Source organism: Rattus norvegicus, chromosome 8 (genome assembly GCF_036323735.1).
Source record: "Rattus norvegicus strain BN/NHsdMcwi chromosome 8, GRCr8, whole genome shotgun sequence".
NCBI lineage: Eukaryota > Metazoa > Chordata > Mammalia > Rodentia > Muridae > Rattus > Rattus norvegicus.
In genome coordinates, this window is record NC_086026.1 from 64,666,537 (window position 1) to 64,686,459 (window position 19,923).

Consider the following 19,923-nt stretch of genomic DNA (forward strand, 5'->3'; position numbering starts at 1 on the left):
CATCTAGTAGCCCTAGTTGCAAAGCCTAGCAAGTCTTTGTGGCCAGTTCAGTAGCTACTCAGAACTACAATCTAACAACACCCTCTCCCTTCAGTCAACCGGAAGCTCTTGCCAAGAGTTGGGACCACTTTGAGCACATTCTTCCTGCCTGTTAACTGTTCAGACGTGTGTGGGCAATGTCCTTAGTCCCCTAAGTGGGGGCAGACGTCAGAGGGGTTTAGCAGTTTGCCAAGCAGAGGGCATCTCCTGCCTCCCCACTCCATATTCTTGCCACCACACCGTGAGGCCTCTCTCTGAGTTGATATTTCTGCAGCCTCAAGAGATGGGAGATTGGGGGAAAACACATGTTAGCCTCTGGCGGTCCTAGCTGCACGCTGCCTCCAGCCGTCTCCCAGGGCAGTGGTGCAAACCTTCAGCACTGACTGCAGAACTGAAGCTGCCCACCTAGACATGGAAATCTATTCACTCCCTCAAAGGGCTGGGGGAGAAAAGCCTTTCCCATCCAGCCTAAGGGTTGGCTTTCTGAAGCATGCGCATGTGATCCGGAACTGTGTGTGCTGTCAGGGGCTGCCTCTCGGAATCAGGTTAAGGAGATAAAGCTGTTGTCCCTGATGTCCTGACTCACCCCACTGACCCTCTCAGATATTCAGTTAAAGGGTGTCCCTGTGGGCATTGGATTGACAGTTCTCACAGGACATCTCTTTGGAACAGTCATGTTAGCTGAGCCTAGCTCCCTCTCCTGCATCACCTCTAGGGCTGGGAGCCCACTGCAAGTCACAGTTCTTTCACAAGGTCCCAGGCCCTGTGGAGAGGAAGGGTCCCTTCCTCTCGTGTGCCCAACACTCTGCAGTGTCCAGATATGGAACACTGTCTTCTGCCACTGGCTGAGGCGTGTATAGAAACTATCGTTGTCCCGATACATGCTAGCTCTTTGTATGCTAGTTTTAAAATTTCAGATCCTCCCAGCACCTCTGCAAAGGCAGGGATTCCATTTTTAAGATTAACAAAGCAAGGCACAAAAGACTGGATTCGTGGTTTAGTCAACGTGTGGCAGGGACTAAGAGATGCTAATTCCCACCAAGCCACACAGGTCTTCTCCTGCCCCTTGTTTGCTTGTTAATTTTCGAGACAGGTTCTCATATCTAGCTCTGGCTGTCCTGGAACTTGCCGCGGAGAACAGGCTGGCCTCAAACTCACAGAGGCCCAACTGCCTCTGCCTCCCTAATGCTGGGATTAAATGCAGGTCAGCAGGCCCCAGGCAGCTGCCTGTCTCTGCCTGCCTGACTTTTTACGTGGGTGCTAGGGACTAAACAGAGCTCCTCCTCATGCTTGATGGCAGGCACTCTACCCAGTGAGCCATCCCCCCAACCCCATCAACTTAGTTAGTTAGTTAATTAGTTAGTTAGTTAGTAGTTAGTTGTCTCCGTGTTCAGCAACCTTTAACTATGGCCAGATTGTTCATCCCTCTCACTGTGATGTTGCACAGAAGCCACTGAGGCTGGAAAGAGAGCTGTATTGTCTCTCAGGAGATATTCAGGGATTGTCCCAGTTTGTTTTCCATTGCTGTTATGATCACCATGACCAAAAGCAACTTGGGGAGGAGAAGGCTTAACACACCTTACAGGTTGGAGTCCATAATCAAGACTAGCTGAAACAGGAAGGGACATAGAAGCAGGAACTGTAACGGAGCCATGGAGAGGTGCTGCCTGCTGGCCTGTTCTCCTTAGCGCTCAGCCTGCGTTTTGTTTTGTTTTGTTTTGTCTTGTTTTGTTTTGTTTTGTTGTTGGAGACAAGGTTTGTCAGTGTAGCCCTGGCTGTCCTAGAACTAGTTCTGTAGAGCAGGCTCGCCTTGATCTAACAGAGATCCACCAGCCTCTGCCTCCCAAGTGCTGGGATTAAAGGCTCCGCTCGGTTATACAAACACAACCCAGAACCACCTGTCCAGGGGTAGCCCTGCCCACGGTGGGCTGCCATTCATTGGCCTCCAAACTTGCTTCCAGGTCAGGATGAGGGCATTTTCTCAAGGTTCCGTTTTCCCAGATGACCCCAGCTTGGGTTGGGTTAACAAAGCAACTAACAGGCACAGTGACCCTGATGAGGTTTAAGAAGGGAGGCAGGGTAGGGGTCTCCCTTGATGACCCTCCTTGAGGAACAGGGAGTCTCTGCATCTCTGGAAACCTTACACACAGGGTTGTGGTTTTATGTCTATTTGGGGCATATGACTATTGTTTTTGTCAATTCTTGGAGAGCTCTAATCCAAGAAAGCTTCTAAGCCACTGGGTTAGAAACCTCCTGAAGGCCAGATGGGGTAAAAGCCTAGTGCTCCAAACTTCGCTACCAACTGGCTTCTAGACTCATTCTGACCTCCCCTCAGATCTTTTCTTTGGGAACTTAATGGATAGCAATCTAAATGTGTAACTAACAGGGTCTTCTGGCCTGCACACCCTAGGGAAACTGTCTCCATTGCCTGTGAAACACCTTTTTAGGATAACTAAAGTGTCCCCACCATCTCCACGTGCTCATTCCGGGAGAATTGTTTCCTCTGTCCCACTTCCCAAATGCTCCCTTCCACAACCCGAGCGCACAGTGGATTGTAGGGTGAAAGAGACTTGGCCCTGGGCAAGCAAAGCAACTGGTCCATGCCACGTAGACTACTTCACCTTTAAGATGGGGCTGTTTCATTGTCAAACTTAGGAACTCTACCTCCGCTGATCTTGCCTGCCTACCTTCAGGTCACTCCCATGGCCTGAGCTCCCATAAAAGCGTCCTTGAAGATTTGCCAAACTTCATTTTCATATTCTAGAGTTTATTCTGTTAAATTGTTAACCAAAACAACTAAAAATGTAAAGCAGAAGCCGCACAGGCACTCACCTGCTTTCCACCCCCGACTCCTCCGAGGCCACAGGAAGGGTGCCGGAACTTCACTGGAACACCACCTGCCAGCAGGCCCATCTGTTGGCGTTTGGGCAGCCCAAGCCCTCCCCAGAGCTGCCCCTGGTTTTTGTAGCACGTGTTGGGAAATAGGGGCACGCCTGCCCTCTGGTGGCCACTCCAGGAACAGCACCGCTCCGGGACTTTCGTGGGCTGACGCTGCCAGAAAGCAGTACTTCCCAGTCCGTGGGCTTCGGCCCAGTCAGTTCTTTAATTAACCCCGCGAACCGGGTTACAGGAACGGGAAATACTGTCTTCTTGGAGTACACCTCTCCTTGGAATGTCGGAGTCACTTGCACTTCACAGAGAATCCTGCTACTTGGGATTCTTAACCTAGGGCCAGCCAGGAACCTGCAGGTTCAGCCCCACCGCTGGATTCCATTCCCACTGGGGAGCCCCTACCAGAAGTCCCTTTAGAGTTTTACAACCCTGTCCCTGTCTCTCTTGTCCAAAAAGTAGCCACAGGCAAGCCTCCTGGGCTTCGTGTGGAGCTGGATGGGACCCTGCTTACCTTCACTGTCCTTCTCCCAAACTTTCCGTCCGTCATGTCACACCACACACACACACACACACACACACACACACACACACACACACCCTCAGTTCATCCTCCATGATAGTTGTCACCTGCAAGAACAGCTCACAAGCTGGGTTCTCACTGAAATGCAGACCCAAATTCAGTGGGTGTTGGGGAGGATTTAGCTTCCTTAATTCCATGAGTGCCCATGTGAAGAGGCAGGACCATGGTGGTCTGTGCCTTGGAATCACCTCATGGGCCCAACTCAGAAGTGGTGGCTTCATAAGGGACCTGGCTTGAACCTTGGGACTTTACAACAATCTCTGGCATGGGTGCTGATCCCAACCCCCACATCCAGGCCTCTCTGCCTGGACACATCTACCAACATCGACATCGGATATCTTCCTTAGTCTCTTAAGTCGCTGCTGTGTTGTGGGGTCACTGGGCGAGGCTCACTTCAACTGTGATACAAACGCCATCTCCTTGTGCAGCAATGGGACCTCCATGAACTTCCTCCCAGACCGAGAGCAACCAAGCTCTGGGTGGGCACAGCTGAGCTGCCGCAGGGGTAGACTGGGATAGGTAGACTTGGCTTTGCAATGGCTTTGTGGTTTGGTGGGAGATGCGCTGGTTATGACACGGGGAGTGGTCACCCTGCAGCATCTGCCCCAGGTCCTAGGTGATGAGTGAGCTATGCCCGCCATGCAGGAGAACCCTGTCCTCCCTAAGCCGGCTCTTGGCTCATGTCCTGGTGTCCTTTGGGCCTGCAGAGAATGTTGCTACTAACCAGGCAGGTCTGTGTGTTTCTCCTGGATACCTACGGGCACTGCCTTTAACTCTCTTGGACATCACTTCCTCCTTGAGATCTCCCCTGACATTGCTAAAAGTCCTTCCCAGGAAAGTCAACCTCTCCTAAGGTCCTAACTACAGAAGGAAGCGCTGTCCTAGCAGACTTCACTGTAGGAAACAGATTTACTGGACGTACAGAGAACAGGAGTTATCTTCAGGGGTGTGGGTGCTTCTCCCCCAAAATGTTATACCAGAAGGTGTTTACCCAGCAGGAATGGGGGCTTTCCCCATAGCCAAATACATAGAATCCCCCTCCCCTGGTATATATAGTCCCTCGAAAACATTATCTGAATACATATATATACATACATATACATATATATGAATATATACATACATACACATATATGAGTCCTGAGTACTCAGGTGAGGGCACCAATGTCCTTCCCACCCCTGATGAGGGGCTGTAAACAGTCAAGAAGCCCAGCTTGGATAACCCTTTCCAAGAAAGCACAGCTTAGGAGCACGGGGTGGAGATCTCTTAGGTTTGGGGATGGGCCAGCACACCTGAACACCTAATTTTAAATGTCTGCTCAACTTCACCATCCTGAGCACTGCACAGGCTCTGGGTTTTCCCTACGTGCGCCCATTGCCTTACAGCAACTATAACTCTTTGACTCCCATTCCCACTACCATGTAACCGGTTTTGCTGACTTGGGACACAGGGCCCACCTTGCCCAGGCAGGGGCCACAGTGTCACTTGATCTGCCCCTGCCTCCTTTCTCTGTCCTTCCAACTGCCTGAACTTCTCCCTGGTGCAGGGAAAATGTCAGACTGCAGGTGACTCCTTGCCTGCACCTCTCTCAAAGGCAACGTCAGTATTTTCACAGTTGGTGTACTGTGGCCTGTCTGAACTTCACTCAGTCAAAGCTACAACCCGATGGAGTACATACATTGTTTCTTTCCCTCTGCTTGGGGCTGTCTTCTGGGGCAGAAGGAACAGCTTCTCAGTAAGGCCCATACTCATCCGATGTTCAAGGTAGGAGAGGAACCGGTGCCCGACTGCTTCCTCAGACCATGAAGGTGAGGCCTCCTGTTCCCCGCTGCACATCACCCAGGGCCAAAAGGTTTCCTGGCTGCTCCTTTCACATGTAGCTTCCAAAGGTGCTTCGCTCTCGTTTCTAATGACAGTGCAATGGCACCCGGGTGAGTGGTCACTAAGAGTAGATATTGTGGGGCTGAGGCTGGAGCCTGAGCGCCTCAGTGGTCTGGGAAAGAGCGCATGCCACTGGAAGAATCCAGGGTGGGAAAGCGATGGCACAAACTCCCCAGTGCCAGGTCGAAGGCTGGACACAAACTGAGAGATGTGAAAGAAGCAAAAAGGACCAAACAGAAGGGGAGACAGGAAGGGCGTGTGGGAAAAGAGGTAGGGAAGCCAGTGAGACAGGAGGGGCGGGCAGGGTGACAGAGTTCTTAGCAGTCAAGAGGGTTAGGTGCATGAAAGCAGTCTGAGCTGGTGACCCCAGTGTGCAGCAGTGTTACACTTCCGGGGCCTCCAGGTGATGGGGACAAGCTGTCCACTTGCCACAAGGTAGAAGCTTCACTGTTCATCTTCCTCTGCCTCTAATGGGTGCAAGTGGTCTCCTGGGTTTTCCTCTGGGTTTCCCTGGCTCTTTGCAGCGTCTCAGGGCCATGCAGCCACAGAAAGGGCTACTGTGTGTCCCTCAGAAAGTACTTCTAGGTGCTAGGGGGCTTTTGCTTTTCCTATCCTAGTGCAACTGAAAAGTCAGCCTTAGGCTTCCAAGAGCGTTGCTTTTTCAAATATTAATATGGCCTCTTCCTCCAAGCATTTCTCTGACTAAGTCACAGGCACCCTCACCAGGCCCCTTGAGACCCTCAGCTCTGAGTTTGCCAGACCTAGCAGATAGCAGATAAAATACATATTGCCCTGTAAAGTTTGAAATATAGGTGGATGGATGGATGGATGGATGGATGGATGGATGGATGGGTGGATAGATACATAGATACAAAAATACATAGACAAGAAGAAGCTTTTCTATGCAGTACCTGGGACATACTCATGTTAGGAAGTCATTCATTGTTTATCTGAAAGTTGAATGTATCTAGCAATTCTACTTAGCTTTATGCGGCTTACATTTGGGTTGACCTGTGGGAGCCTGCAAGAAAACAGAAACTGTGGTCAATGAGCGTGTTTTCGGGGCCAGCATCTCCTCGTTGGCCTTTGTGACATAGCTCCCACCGGACTTTATATCTCTGCTTTCCATTTGTCTCTTGAACAGACGTGTTCTTGTCTGACCCAGCCTGTCTCCTCCTCTCTCACCCCCCACTCTTGGCCTTTCTAGGAACTCATGTCACTCTTTCTTCCCCCATCCGAAACGATCTTCCTCCATCACCTGTTGAGGTCTTCAAGCTTCTCTTCCTGGTGTCTGCTTCCCAAGTCGGGAGATGACCACATCTGGTCGCCAATCATCCCCACAGGTGTTAGAAAATATCCAGAAAGGCGTTAGCAAGCCTGACTTTCTGCTAGGTTTCTTCAGGGCTATCACCTCTGGCGTTTGTGCTTTTTCTGAACCAATATGAGAAGTCGCCACCTGAAGGCACCCATGTCATTCTTTCATAGATAGCTAGAAAGCAAAGCTGTTTTCCCAGCCCATTGACACCCGAGTCTACAGGAGGACGACACTGGTCCTCCTTACAGCAGGGTGCAACAGATTGACTCCCTCTAGATGGGAAGGATGGGGTGATGGCCAAGCATCGGCGCCATCATCATCATCATCACCACCACCACCAACATCATCATCACCATCATCATCACCATCATCAACATCATCATCACCATCATCACCATCACCATCACCATCACCATCAACATGATGCTTTGCAGCCACACTGCGGTGAAATTTCAGGTTAGAGACATTCTTTCATTTAGCTTTCAACAACTCTACAAGTTAAAAATATTATTCTTTACTTTCCAAATGGGGATGTGGGGTCCCAAAGTGACCTGGTGCCTTGCAGCTGATCTCAGGGCATTGGGGTACACCCCAAAGTAAAGACTTCCCTGGCTTGTCTGGGCCCCTTTAGATGGATAATTCTAACTAAAAACAGACATACAGGCAGAAAAGGGCCATAAACAAGAAATCAGTGAGGTCTGAGTACAGAACTCCAGACTCGGTGTTCCTAAAGCACCCTCCCCACCCCCCTGCTTGTGCTCCTCAGGCACCAGTGGGGGATCTAATACCCTAAGGGGCTCAGCTGCTCTGAACTCCTGTGGCCTCCTGCCCACTTCCAACCTATTCAGAAGAGTCTGTCCTGGGGGTTGAGAGGCTCATCTCCTTATAAATGTCTCCCAAAAGACACCCGTACACAGAGTGTGAGTTGCACAGGATGGGACAAAGGTGGCCCTGGCCTAACCAGTTTGGTAAACATGGATGCCATCCGTGTAGAGCACAGTGAGGCATAGCACTGTAGTAAGGGATTAGGGCATCCCACACATACACGGCCACTTAACTTCAACTCGGGTTGTCCATACTAACCCACTTATAGCATTTTTTTTTTTTGGTCAAATAACAGCTGATAGCATTCTGTAGCACCAATATCCAGATAATCTGCTGTGATAAGTAGAGATCCAATCCAGTTCTTTGTTTTTTGATTTTTGTTTTTTTCCTGGCTGAAAAAAAAATCTAATTCTAGCCAGTGAGGGCTTTAGCATAGTTAATGAATGTAAACAGAGGTTTCCCCAAATGCCAGCACTCTGGGCTCTGAGACACACAGGAATGTAGTGGCAGCAGCTTGTCATATGGCCCTTACCTCCTAGGCAAGTCTGACTCACCTATGGGTGTGAGTTTCACAGGCCTTTGCAAGCCGAGAAGCCTGAATCCGAGAGAGGTCCTTTAAGGTCCATAAGTCAACCTGTAAACCCAGCTGTGTCCCTTGATGAGACTGTTTTACTATTTAAGATTCTACCCGGTGGCCTCTTGGCTAAGACTCTTCTCTCAGGAAGCCCAGCTGCTGATGTAGCTCAGTGGTGGAGTGCTTAGCTTGCTTTAGCAAGGCCCAACCTTCCATCCCCAGCATCACGAAGCCCAAGCCCGGGGGAGCCAGGCTGTTGGTGTGAGGCAAGGCTGTGGCCAGGACCTGCCCTCAGCCCCTCAGCCTCTCTTCTCCTTGCTTTTGTCCCCACAGGTCTAACTGGCTGAAGCCGTGCTGTGGGAAGAGAGCGGCCGTGTGGCAGGTACTTTTGCTCAGTGCAAGTCTCAACAGTTTCCTGGTAGCCTGTGTAATATTGGTGGTGATTCTCCTGACTCTGGAACTTCTAATAGATATAAAGCTTCTCCAGTGTGAGTAGCAAGAGGGACACATACGCAAATACATATGTCAATATTCACTGTACATCCGCATCCCTCAGGGGTCCCCAACCTATGCCGAGTCTGTCCCCCAGCCCGTGCCACCACCAAGCTGCGGGCTCCACCGTGGCCCGTGGGGATTGCAGATGGGGAGGGAACACACTTGGCAGCTTCTCTGTCACCACCGACACACTTCGTCCCTGTCCATCCAACGTGGCCTCTTCAGTCCCCTCCCCAGCATTCAAAGATCAGAAACTGATGAGACAAAAAAAAAGTTGGGGACCCCTGCGTGCATCTTTTTTTTTTTTAATTTTCATTTGGAATTTTTCCAGGGTGAAAAAAATTTTTTTTCTGGCTTAAACAGAGTTCCATTTGGGGAAGCCGATCACCTGTAGTGACTAACCAATAACTACTTATGTACGGACCGTTCTGAAGTGGGTGGCGTCATTTACGTGTGTCTTGATAACTTTGAAGATGCTTTTCCACACCTACATCCCCAACCCTGCCAGTGCACAAGACTTGATAGGACAGGACCCCATTTTACAAAGCCCACGAATTGAAGTTTGTGGGAATTTGGAGACGTACCCTAGGTCCGAGGACCAGACCGGGGACTTCAGAGACCGGGGACTTCAGACTCCAGGTTGTTTAGCTGCTTGGTCACTTTCCTTACTCTTGGGATTCCTTCCAGCCTCATGACATCCGCAGTTTGACGCCACCTGTGGCACCAGGAGGATAAGCTTCTTCTGATGCTTGGTGGCAGTGTGGCTGTCAGAGTGGAGGCCTACTGTCTGTCTCTACTCTTGGGAGCCCCTGCTTGTATTCCAGAGGCCCAAGTGTCTGGCCCTGGGCTGTGACTGAGCAGCTGGTTTATGGGAAAGTCCCCACACAGCTTTCTTGATCCATTCAAGTATGGTTACTCTAAAAGTGGAATTACTGATACAGAGAGCTTTCATCTCCCAGCATTGACAGAGTTCAGGATAAGAGGTTCAGCCATCCCCAATCCCGTTTTGTCCTTTTGTCTTCTCAAATGCCCCAAGTCCCTTACTGCATCTCCTGTGCTCAGGGATTGTCACGGCTTCCTCCGAGACACAGCAGCTTGTCTGCTCTCGGGAAGAGGACAGAATTGCTTTTGTCTGACAAGCCTAGTTGGGTTTTATGTAGCCGCTGGCCCCTTGGTTCCAATTAAAGTATCTTCCAGCATTAAGTGCCCAGTACAGGTTTTACACTCAACCTGTCTTCAATTAAACCATGCTGTAGGCTTTCCCTCCACGCATCCAGACTGTCTATGTTTTATGAGACCTGGCCATAATGGAGTCCTTCTTTCTCTATGGTGGATTGTACTGGGGCCCTAGGCTTCTCAGGTTGTGACGAGGCATCGGGTAGAACTGAGAAGCCAGCCGACACTGGAATTTTGCTTAAAATTAAGTATCCAGGAGATTGATTTTGGTGGGAGATCCAATAGCAGCTCATAAAAGGCATCTTAAATTCCATAAAACGCACAATCCAAGATTTATGGCTCTTCTAAAGCAAACCATAAAAAGGCACAGGAATTCATTTGAGAAATAATGGGGAGGATTTTATGTTTCCAGAATCATCTGAGGTCTTTCCAGAGGCACACAGGCCTCAGCCTCTTGGGTCCCAGTGGTATTCATGTGGCTCAGAACACGGAGGAGTTCACGGTGTCTCCGGGGCTCATCCTTTGGGGATCATACTGGCCCTGAGCCAGGGGACCCAAGTATTCCATCTGGAACCCGCTGTTATAGTCTTTGTCCTCTTGGACTTTCTTGACGACCTCATTTTTATCTACTCCCAGGGTTCACAGGTTCTAGAATCACAGAGTCTTCTATCCAATGGAGTTTTCTTCCTTTGATCCCAGGGGAACTTGAGCAGCTAGAAACAAGCCCCTCTAGGGAGTCAGCATGGCCTGTTTGCCACAGCACCCCTACCTCCTGCCCCTAAAGTCCCCCTGATCCATCTGGAGAATTTCTTCTGGAGACCATTCCGCTCTTTCTACCAAGGTCACCCCTCCTTTGTCTGGACGCCAGCACCTTGCTTTTGGCCTCCCTGGCTCATAAACTGTGACCTGCTAGTGTTTGGACGCTGTTTGTGGTTTCCTGTCCTTTAGAAGGGCCTTCCCAGGATGCCTGGTTAGCTGAAAATGGAGTAAGGAGCCGGGGTGCCAACTTCACCCTTGTCCACCCCAGCCCACTGGCCCTGCTGCTGGTACCCACCTGCTCCTCCTGCCAGGTGTAGCTGCAGCCATCTTTCCAAAGCTGCTGTCACCTCCATCAGCACTACCCCAAGTTCAGAATGGAATGGTAGAGAGTTTGGCCTGGAGCCCCACACAAAGCTCACTGAGCCGTGGAAACAGTGTGCTGTGGATCTTGAAGCTACCCGCTCCTATCCACAACTTTGCTGTGGTCATGACCCCTCCTTCCCTGGGTCTGGCTAGGACACAAAGGATACCATCAGTGAGCAGGAGGAAACTGGAGATGGCCTCTGAGGAGGAGGCAGCCATAGCTGCTAGAGAGAAGAGCATTTGGGTCGTGGTGCTCTCACCACCTCCACACAACCACTGGGTATCGGTGCCCTTACTCTCTGACCCAGATTCTGACAGATCTAATGGCTTCTGCAAGCACCCAGGGGTCCCCAGGGGCCCACAGAGGTCTACGTTCATGCCACACAGCCCCCAAATCCCCAAGACTGGTGCGTTCAATTCCTCTCTCCTCACCCTGGCCCTCACTGTGTTCATTGCAGTTTCCAGTGCATTCCAGTTTGCTGCTGTCATTCACTGGATCAGTCTGGTCATTCTCTCTGTGTTCTTCTCAGAGGTAGGTGAAAATTTGGGCCCTGAAATCTCCTCTTTGGGGTGACTCACTCCCAGGGAACCCAGGTTTTGTTTCACCTCACATTTCCTAGCATCAATCAGGCCGGCTACTATCCCTGAGGCTGAGTTTCACCATAGGATATGGCACAAGGAATGTTCACGAACACATACATGTAGGGCCAATCCAGCAGAAGACATTAGCCTCTAAGCAGGTGACATCCGCTCCAAATCTGGAATATACGCAGGGTTGTCAGCTGAAGTCCGGGTGATGGGTCTGTGAGGGAGAGATCGCCCATGACATATCTGAAGGACAGAAGTTGTTGGTGTGGCCAGTGATGTGTATTCAGGGGGAAAGACCCAGGGAAACCAGATACAGAGAATTAAGATTTGCTTGCTTCATGGCCATGGCATAAAATTTAGCCAGGTCCTCTAGAAGGATAGAGTCCCAGGCTGGCCCTGGGACAACAGAAAGCTATGTTTTTGAGGCAGTGCCTCAGGCAGATGCATCCTAGTATTACAGGAGTTGGTGGCTGACGTTCACATCTAGAAAGCTAAGTGGTATCTCCTAGCCCCTCAGTGTAGTGTGTAAAACAGACCCACTGGGTCACCTGACAAACCTTGATACCGGAGCATTCCTCCCTTTTTACATGGGAAGTGATTGACACCTCTTTTGAGCAGTTCCCATGCTGGCAGTGGTGCTGTGACCCATGTCTGTGGTCACTGGTTTGTAGCTGCTTAGGATAAAGCCTCCCGGAAGGATGGGGAAGGCTTCTTGCTCTGGGCAGTGAGGGGCAGAGAGTTTCATATGGAGCCAGTTCTTTCAAATAGAGCCAAGGACTGCGCCTCCTGCTCACTCCACCCAGGTATCCCCTCCTTCCACCACAGGTACACATCTGCCCACAGAGAGCCCCACTAGGGTCTTTCAATGAAAGATAAACACGAATAGGTATGGAGCCCTCTGGGAACACATAGGCATGAGTGCACACACACAGGCATGAGTGCACACACACAGGCATGAGTGCACACACACAGGCAAGGGTGCATACACACAGGCATGGGTGCACACACACAGGCATGGGGGCACACACAGGCATGGGTGCACACACATAGGTACAGGTGCACACACAGAGGCATGGGTGCACACACATAGGTACAGGTGCACACACAGAGGCATGGGTGCACACACATAGGTACAGGTGCACACACAGAGGCATGGGTGCACACACAGGTACAGGTGCACACACACAGGCATGGGTGCACACACACAGGTACAGGTGCACGCACATAGGGATGAGTGCACACATACAGGTACAGGTGCACACACAGGCATGGGTGTACACTCAGCTGCTAGTGCACTGAAGCAGACAGCACAGCACAATCTCAGAGGGAGGTGGTGCTCCCTCTGAACCATGAACATGGCTGAGGCTATACAGTGAGAGATTGTTGTGGTCAAAGAACCCAGGAGGCCAGATTCCCAGGGCTTTTTCTGGCCTAGCTGATTGCTCTGCTGTCTCTCTCTCCCTAAAAATCAGAGGAGGTCTAGGCCTTCTGGTCCAGAATGCTGAGTCTACAGGGGGCTGTGCTGGGTAACCAGCGTAGCAAACATAGAACACTGTCTTCTCAGGGCCTTGGCTCCTGTAGCTCAGGCAGTGAACATGACTGACAGCTCCTGCAGGTCCCAACTCTGAGTCCCCAGGAACTCTCCTAACCAGCTCACTAAGGTCTTTGCTGGTGCTCGGTATCTGGAAAGGCTGATCTGTACCTTGGATCCCAACAGTAGCTTGGGGTCTCCATAGGGTCCACCCCTGCCTGGACCCCTCATCTCTGCCTGCTGGGATTCCCTCCTGCAAATCCCTGGGCCAGGGCCAGCTGTCTCCTTGATGCAAACCTTGGAAAATGTGCCCATGCCTGTGACTGCCAACAAAAATGTTTAATCAGTTGCCGCGGCTCTTCCCTCTGCTTTGGTTTTATTGGCTTTTGCAGAATTTATTGCCCAGTGTTAATTTGGCATCCCCTTCCTGTCAGTACCAGAGACAAACCACCTGAAACAGACGAGCTCCTGTGTGCAGGAATAACAGCCTCGGAGACCAAACAGCCAACCCCCACAAGGCAGGGAAGGGACTGGGGCTTCCCACAGACTCGGCTTTCTCCGCAGGGCCTGTGGGATGCTGAGAAGGGCTGGTCCCTCGCCTTGGACCTTGTTGTAGGTGGAGGCTGGAATGGAGTGAGGCTATCGAAGCGGCAGTAAAAACACCCTTGTGCAGTCTGCCAGCATGAGAGAGGGGCTGTGCGCACTGATCTCCTGTTGAGCATCCTGGCTAGCAAGAGCAGGCTTCTGCAGTCTCACAGAGCACCAGAAAACCAAGCATCAAACCCTCAGTGCCAGGCAGCTCTCAGATGCCTCCTTAGCATAGAATTGGTGAACATGCACCTTTGTGCCTTCACAGTGACGGGGGTACTACCTCTGACAAAAAGCCGAAGAACCCAGGATCCCTCAGCAGTGTGTCAGGCCTGCCAAAGCACTAGTGTGGTCCTTATAAAATGTCACATAGGATCAGGATGCTACTTAGTTAGTGCAATGCTCACCTAGCATGCACAGAGCCCTGGGATCGAATTCCATACTCCGTAAGCCAGGTATGATAGTGAATGCTCACAATGCCAGCGCCCAGGAGGTGGAGGGGAAATGAACAGAAACTAAAAGTAATCTTCTGCTACACAGAAAGTTCAGGGAACAGCCTGGGATCCATGAGACCTTGTCTCAAAATACATACATACATGCATGTATGCATGCATACATACAAACACACACATACATACATACATACATTCATACATACACACTATACATACATATATACATTCATACATATATACCATACATACATGTATACATTCATACATGCATATATACATATATACATTCATATATATACATTCATACATACACACCATACATACATACATTCATACATACATACCATACATACATGTATACATTCATAGATGCATACATATATACATTCATACATACATACATAGGAACATTCATACCATACATACACACATTCACATATACATATACATACACATACACATATACATACATGAATGAGTGAGAAGGGCATCCCAAGGTTACAACAGTTATAGTTAAAACTAGACAGAGCTCCCTGGGCTCTGTCTCTTGTCACTGCCCTCTAGGAGCCTGCATTGGCAGGTCAAAAGGAATCAGGAGTCTGGGTGAAAGACCAGGGCCAAGGCCAGACACAGAGAGCAAAGGTCTGACCAGGCAAGGCCTGTGAGCACAGCCAGAGATGAGAAGCCCTCTCTTCTCGTCTGGGAGAAACGGGAATGTCCCCTCTTAGATCTGGCCCCTTCTTTCTCAGGGATGCTGCTGAGAACCAAGGGTCTCCTGAGACCCTAGCAAGAGGGCTGTGCTGCTTACACTAGTTCCACACAGGTGAGCTGCCAAGGGCTGCAGCCACCCAGGGTCCTTTGCTTATTTCTGAGCATTGCTCCACCCCCAGTTTCAACTGAGCTTTAGGGAAGGACAATGGGCCATGTTACAGGTTGGGAAACTGAGACCTGGAGAGGTGGGGAAAACTGTCCAGAGTCCACAAGGGGAAGTCAGACACAGGTCCTGGGTAGGTGAGCAGGCCACGGCCCCATCTTCAACATCCTAGAGTTCTGAGGCTGCTCCAGGAAGATGGGCTGCTTTGTCCTGGGCAGGCCTCAGGGTACAAATAGGACAAAGGCTGACATCTGGCTTGGGCTCAGTTCAAGGACATCTGCTCAAAAAGGCCACACGTCTGAACAGTGAGTTTGTGGGCTTCTAAAATAAGCAGGACTGGGTGCCCTTAGGCAGACTAGGGTGAAGTCCCAGCAGGCCCTAGAGGAAAGTGTCCTCATGCAGCTTCCTGGGCCCTGTGGTGCTTGGTCATACAGGGTCATCATGTTCCCACAGGACTTTGGACAGCAAGAATAAGCAGAGTCTCTGGAATCAAAATGAGAATTGTACAAATGGGGTTTCCTAACCATGGTCTGCCCTTGGCCAAGACCAGGCCCAGCTGGACACTGGGAAGCAGAGAGCCCACTGCTCCTTTTCCTGGGCTTGCAAAAGCTCTCATGGCCTCCTGTGATCCTGTTAACCAGGCCATTTCTGCCTGGGTCTGTCTCGTGGAAAGCCTTTAGCTGCTACGCCATTTTACCAACCCCAGCCAGCTGTCTTGTAGTGTCAGCTGCAGGAGCTCCTCTCTGACAGCAGCTTCCCAGAGATGTCCCAGGGCAGCCCTGACTCAGGAGGGAGCCCAGATCTGGCCATTTGTCACGTGAAGGTCATTGCCAAACCAAACTGAGCCACACACTTCTCTTTCTACATTGACAGCCTCCTAGTAATTCTGGATCCTCAAGAGATCCTTCTTCTGCCTATGCTTTGTCTGAGGGGCTTCCCGGGAGCCTCAGTCACCGATAGGAGATGGGAAAGAGTGTGGTACTCTGTCCTCTTTACTCTGGAAGATGAAAGGAATGTTTGCTTGCTCTCAGTGTCTGTCTGAGTGAAAGTTTAGCCACTAAGACAAGTCGCTCTCTGGGCACTGTTGTGTGAGCAGCAACATAGGGAAACTGGCCCATCATGTGGGTTGTCTTCCTGACCCCGCCTGAGGTGAGGCCACTGCTTAGACTGTAGGGTAGAGACTTTCCTCTCTTACCCTCTCCATGTTTCACAGTGATGTGGGAGAATCAGGCTCTAGACCTGCCCCTCTAGCCATGAGAGCCTGAGTTCATTCACGCATGCCCACCTGCCCGTGCAGAGTGGACAGTACCTCCAACTTCTGAAGAGCCTGCCTTCATTGTAGATGTTTCTAGAAAGTTCCGCCCTGCCTCCTACTTCATGCCATGTCCTGCACTTGATGATCTCTCCTCTTGGGCACAGAAATGGGATACAAGCCTTATGCTGTCCCCCTCCTCCCCTTATCTCTCGGCACAGGGCTGGTCATGTGACCCATCCACTGAAGGAATGAATCAGTTAAACATATTTCTGAGAAATTACTCTTGAACAATCTCATGCCCCCTTTTTCTTTGCCCTGACTTTGACAATGACCTTTAGGAGCTGGCAGGTCAAATGTGAAGGTAGTTGAAGTAAGCTGGACGCTGCTGATTGCTGTTCACAGTACAGCCCACACAGTCAGCAGAAGTCTGCAGCCATGTAGGTGGCCAACTCACCAGGTTTCCGGGCCAGGAATTACATCAGTGGAAGGGCTTGTGCTGTGCCACATGACAATGGATGTCTCCTCACCCCATCTCTGTGGCCAGAAGTAAACCCAGGTCTAGAGTGTTCTGACCGCACAGCCTTCTCCTCAGAAAACATCCTGGCTGACCTGGCCCCAGACACAAGTGGCACTTGAGGTTTGGCCATGAGGGCTATGTTGGCTAGGGGGCCACAGGACACACAGCCTTGACAACTGGCTGTGCTCTGTAGATACCCAGGCAGTCAGTCCCTGAGACTCCATCTGAAGACTCTGATGTAGAAGGGAGTTGACTTACTGTTTATAAGAATGATTTTGGGGATTTAGCTCAGTGGTAGAGCACTTGCCTAGCAAGCACAAGGCCCTGGGTTCGGTCCCCAGCTCCGAAAAAAAGAAAAAAGAAAAAAAAATTAACATGCCAAAATAAGAAAATGGTCCTCTCCTCTAGTCTTCTCACCTCAGAGGACCATTGTTAACTTCACCCATGCCCTGGGGTTTCTCTCCTTCCTGCCTCAGTGTGGGCTTCCAGCAGATGTGAACTCCTGTCCTGATTGACTCATGTGAGGGATCTGCTAAACAATTCTTTGTAAACTTGAAAACAAGCTCCTGACCCTGACCCTGCCACAGGCCCTGCCCCAACCCCTGCCCCAACCCCTGCCCCAACCCCTGCCCCAACCCCTGCCCCAACCCCTGCCCCTGCCCCTGCCCCTGCCCCAAGCCCTGCCCCAACCCCTGCCCCTGCCCCAGCCCCAGCCCCAGGCCCTACCTCAGCCCCTGCCCCTGCCCCTGCCCCTGCCCCTGCCCCTGCCCCTGCCCCTGCCCCAGCCCCTGCCCCAGCCCCAGCCCCAGGCCCTGCCCCTGCCCCAGCCCTAGCCCCAGGCCCTACCTCAGCCCCTGTCCCTGCCCCTGCCCCAGCCCCTGCCCCAGCCCCAGCCCCAGGCCCTGCCCCTGCCCCAGCCCTAGCCCCAGGCCCTACCTCAGCCCCAGCCCCAGCCCCAGCCCCAGGCCCTGCCCCTGCCCCTGCCCCTGCCCCAGCCCCAGGCCCTGCCCCTGCCCCTGCCCCAGCCCCTGCCCCAGCCCCAGCCCCAGCCCCAGGCCCTGCCCCTGACCCAGCCCCAGCCCCAGCCCCAGCCCCTGCCCCTGCCCCTGCCCCTGCCCCACACTGCAGCTAGCCAGTCGGTTGGTCAGTTGGTCCAGCCGGTATTGGCTTTCCTCTCTACACTGGGGTTTTGCCCCCTGTCACACTGACAAATCACTTACTATTTCTGCATCTGTTCTGTCCTCACAAATTCAGGGGTGAGGCCTTGTAGCTGTAACGGAGACAGTTGACATTCCTGTTACTTTTCTTTACTGCTGTGGGATGATTCCCAGAGAGGCAAAGGTTGTTTTGACTCCATGGTCTTGCCCGGCAAGCTTTACGTGCATTAAGTAAGTCCAAACATGTCTCAGTGTGTTCCTAGTATAAAACCCAAGCAGAGATGGCCTGGTTAACGCAAAGCGTGATTGCCTGGTCTTCTGTGCTTGAGTAGCGTGTATCAACACACGTATTTGACTGACAGCTTAGAAACCTTTCGATTCTTTGAGAAGTATCTTTTTGCCTGTGCACACATGTGTCTGTCCACACATGTAAGTGCAGGTGCGTGTGTATATGTACACATCTGTCTGCACACAGAGGTGCCAGAGGACAACCTTGGGAATGTTGTTCTTTATAAGCTGTCCACCCTGGAGCAGGGTCTCTCCGTGACCAGGGGCTTAGCCGTTTGTCCGGCTGTCCAGTAGGGTCTGCTTGTCCTCACTTCGCCCCCCTCCAGCTCTGAGATTACAAATGCCATGCCGGGCTCCAGAGAACAGAACTTGGGTTCTCATGATTCGTGGCTGGCAATTTACTGAGCTGTCCTGTCCTTATCATCCTCTTTATTTCAAAAGGGAAACCCCAGTTTCGGTGGCATCGTCTCTAGGAACAAAGCAGTGTTGGTATCTCCCAGTAACAGCCAGCAACTCACGCCATGACAGTCAACCACGGACCAGTGCCGAAGCCACACCGTTCTCTCGTCTGCTGGCTTGTAGAAGGCTGAACTCACTGCTGTGCCCTTCGAGTGTCTTTAATATGCTACAGCGTTTCACAATAAAATATAGGGATACCTTATAGAGAAATCAAGACCAGGGACACTAAAGTAGAAAATAGATTCTGAGTTGAGAAATGTCTTATGGACTCACCAGGAAACTTGTTTATCTGAAATTTCTGTGATTTAATGACTGTTTGTCAGGCTGTCAGAAGCATTTGTCCCACTCACTGACACCAGATTTCCACCGGTGACACGGTAGCCTGTGCAATATGAGGTGACACATTTAAGTCGTGGACTTCAGTTAGAGTGTGATCGTTGGAGAAGCTTGGAGAGATTCATGCCTTGAAGGAAGGGAGAGTTGCTGGAGCTCTAGGCAGAGGGGTCACAATGAAGCTTTGGGGACAAGGTCTTCGTTGGAGGTTGACAGGACAGGAATTCGAAGAACAGTAAGGAGGCCGATTGGCTGAGAGGGACTAAGGCTCTGACCCAGAAAGATAACAGTCAGAATGGAGTGTTAAAGGAGCCAGGGAGTGGGCAGAGAGGGTGGGGAAGAGGATGGGCGCAGGGATAGGAGGTAGAGAGCTCTGAGGGACCGGCTTTGTCAGTGAGGGAAGGGTGACGTCCCTTTGCTGTCCTTGGACTGATAATCAGGAAGACATCTAGAGTAGAGACACAGAGTTGGGGCTTCAGAGAACTGGAGGTGACATAGCCAAGGGTGCGGGGACTGAGAAGAGGCAACGTCCCTGGGAGACAGGAACCTGCAAGTGTAGCTGAGAGAATGTAGGCAGGGAGTTGGAAGGAAAGCCCAGCATGGGGGAGGGGCAGAAAGGGAGGGAGGGGGCTGTCTGGAAACAGTGCTTTTTCCAGCAGGGCAATTGCTAGCGCCACAAACTGCTTGTCGACGTGAGCCACACAAGATGCTCTCAAGGGCGTTGGCGCCGGGCGCTCATTGGTAACGCTGGGGACGGGTTGGGGAATTTAACTGTAGCATCAGGCTGAACACAGATCACAGCAGGTCACTAGAGATGGCTTTGTTCAAAGGTGACGTTTGCCCGAAGAGGAGTGGGAGGTGAGTGGCTCACTGGACAGATGTCGTCCACAAGAGATTATTTTAATTTTTAGACTTGAAAGTGTTTCTGTGCTGGGAGAAAGTTCTGGAACTAAGCCTTGCTCGGTCTCTGGTCAGCAA

General features: G+C 51.3%; 1 protein-coding gene across 2 annotated transcripts in view; it reads left to right on the forward strand.

The window, feature by feature from the left end:
- The window catches only part of Tmem266 (transmembrane protein 266), a 113,572-nt gene that overhangs the window by 63,338 nt on the left and 30,311 nt on the right, over positions 1 to 19,923 (forward strand). The window contains exons 4-5 of one of the 2 annotated variants that reach the window (NM_001109294.1): positions 8,441 to 8,595; positions 11,359 to 11,432. In NM_001109294.1, coding sequence (NP_001102764.1) covers positions 8,441 to 8,595; positions 11,359 to 11,432 — 229 coding nt within the window. The remainder of the gene's footprint in view (positions 1 to 8,440; positions 8,596 to 11,358; positions 11,433 to 19,923) is intronic. The other variant, XM_039081961.2, reaches the window with a different exon arrangement.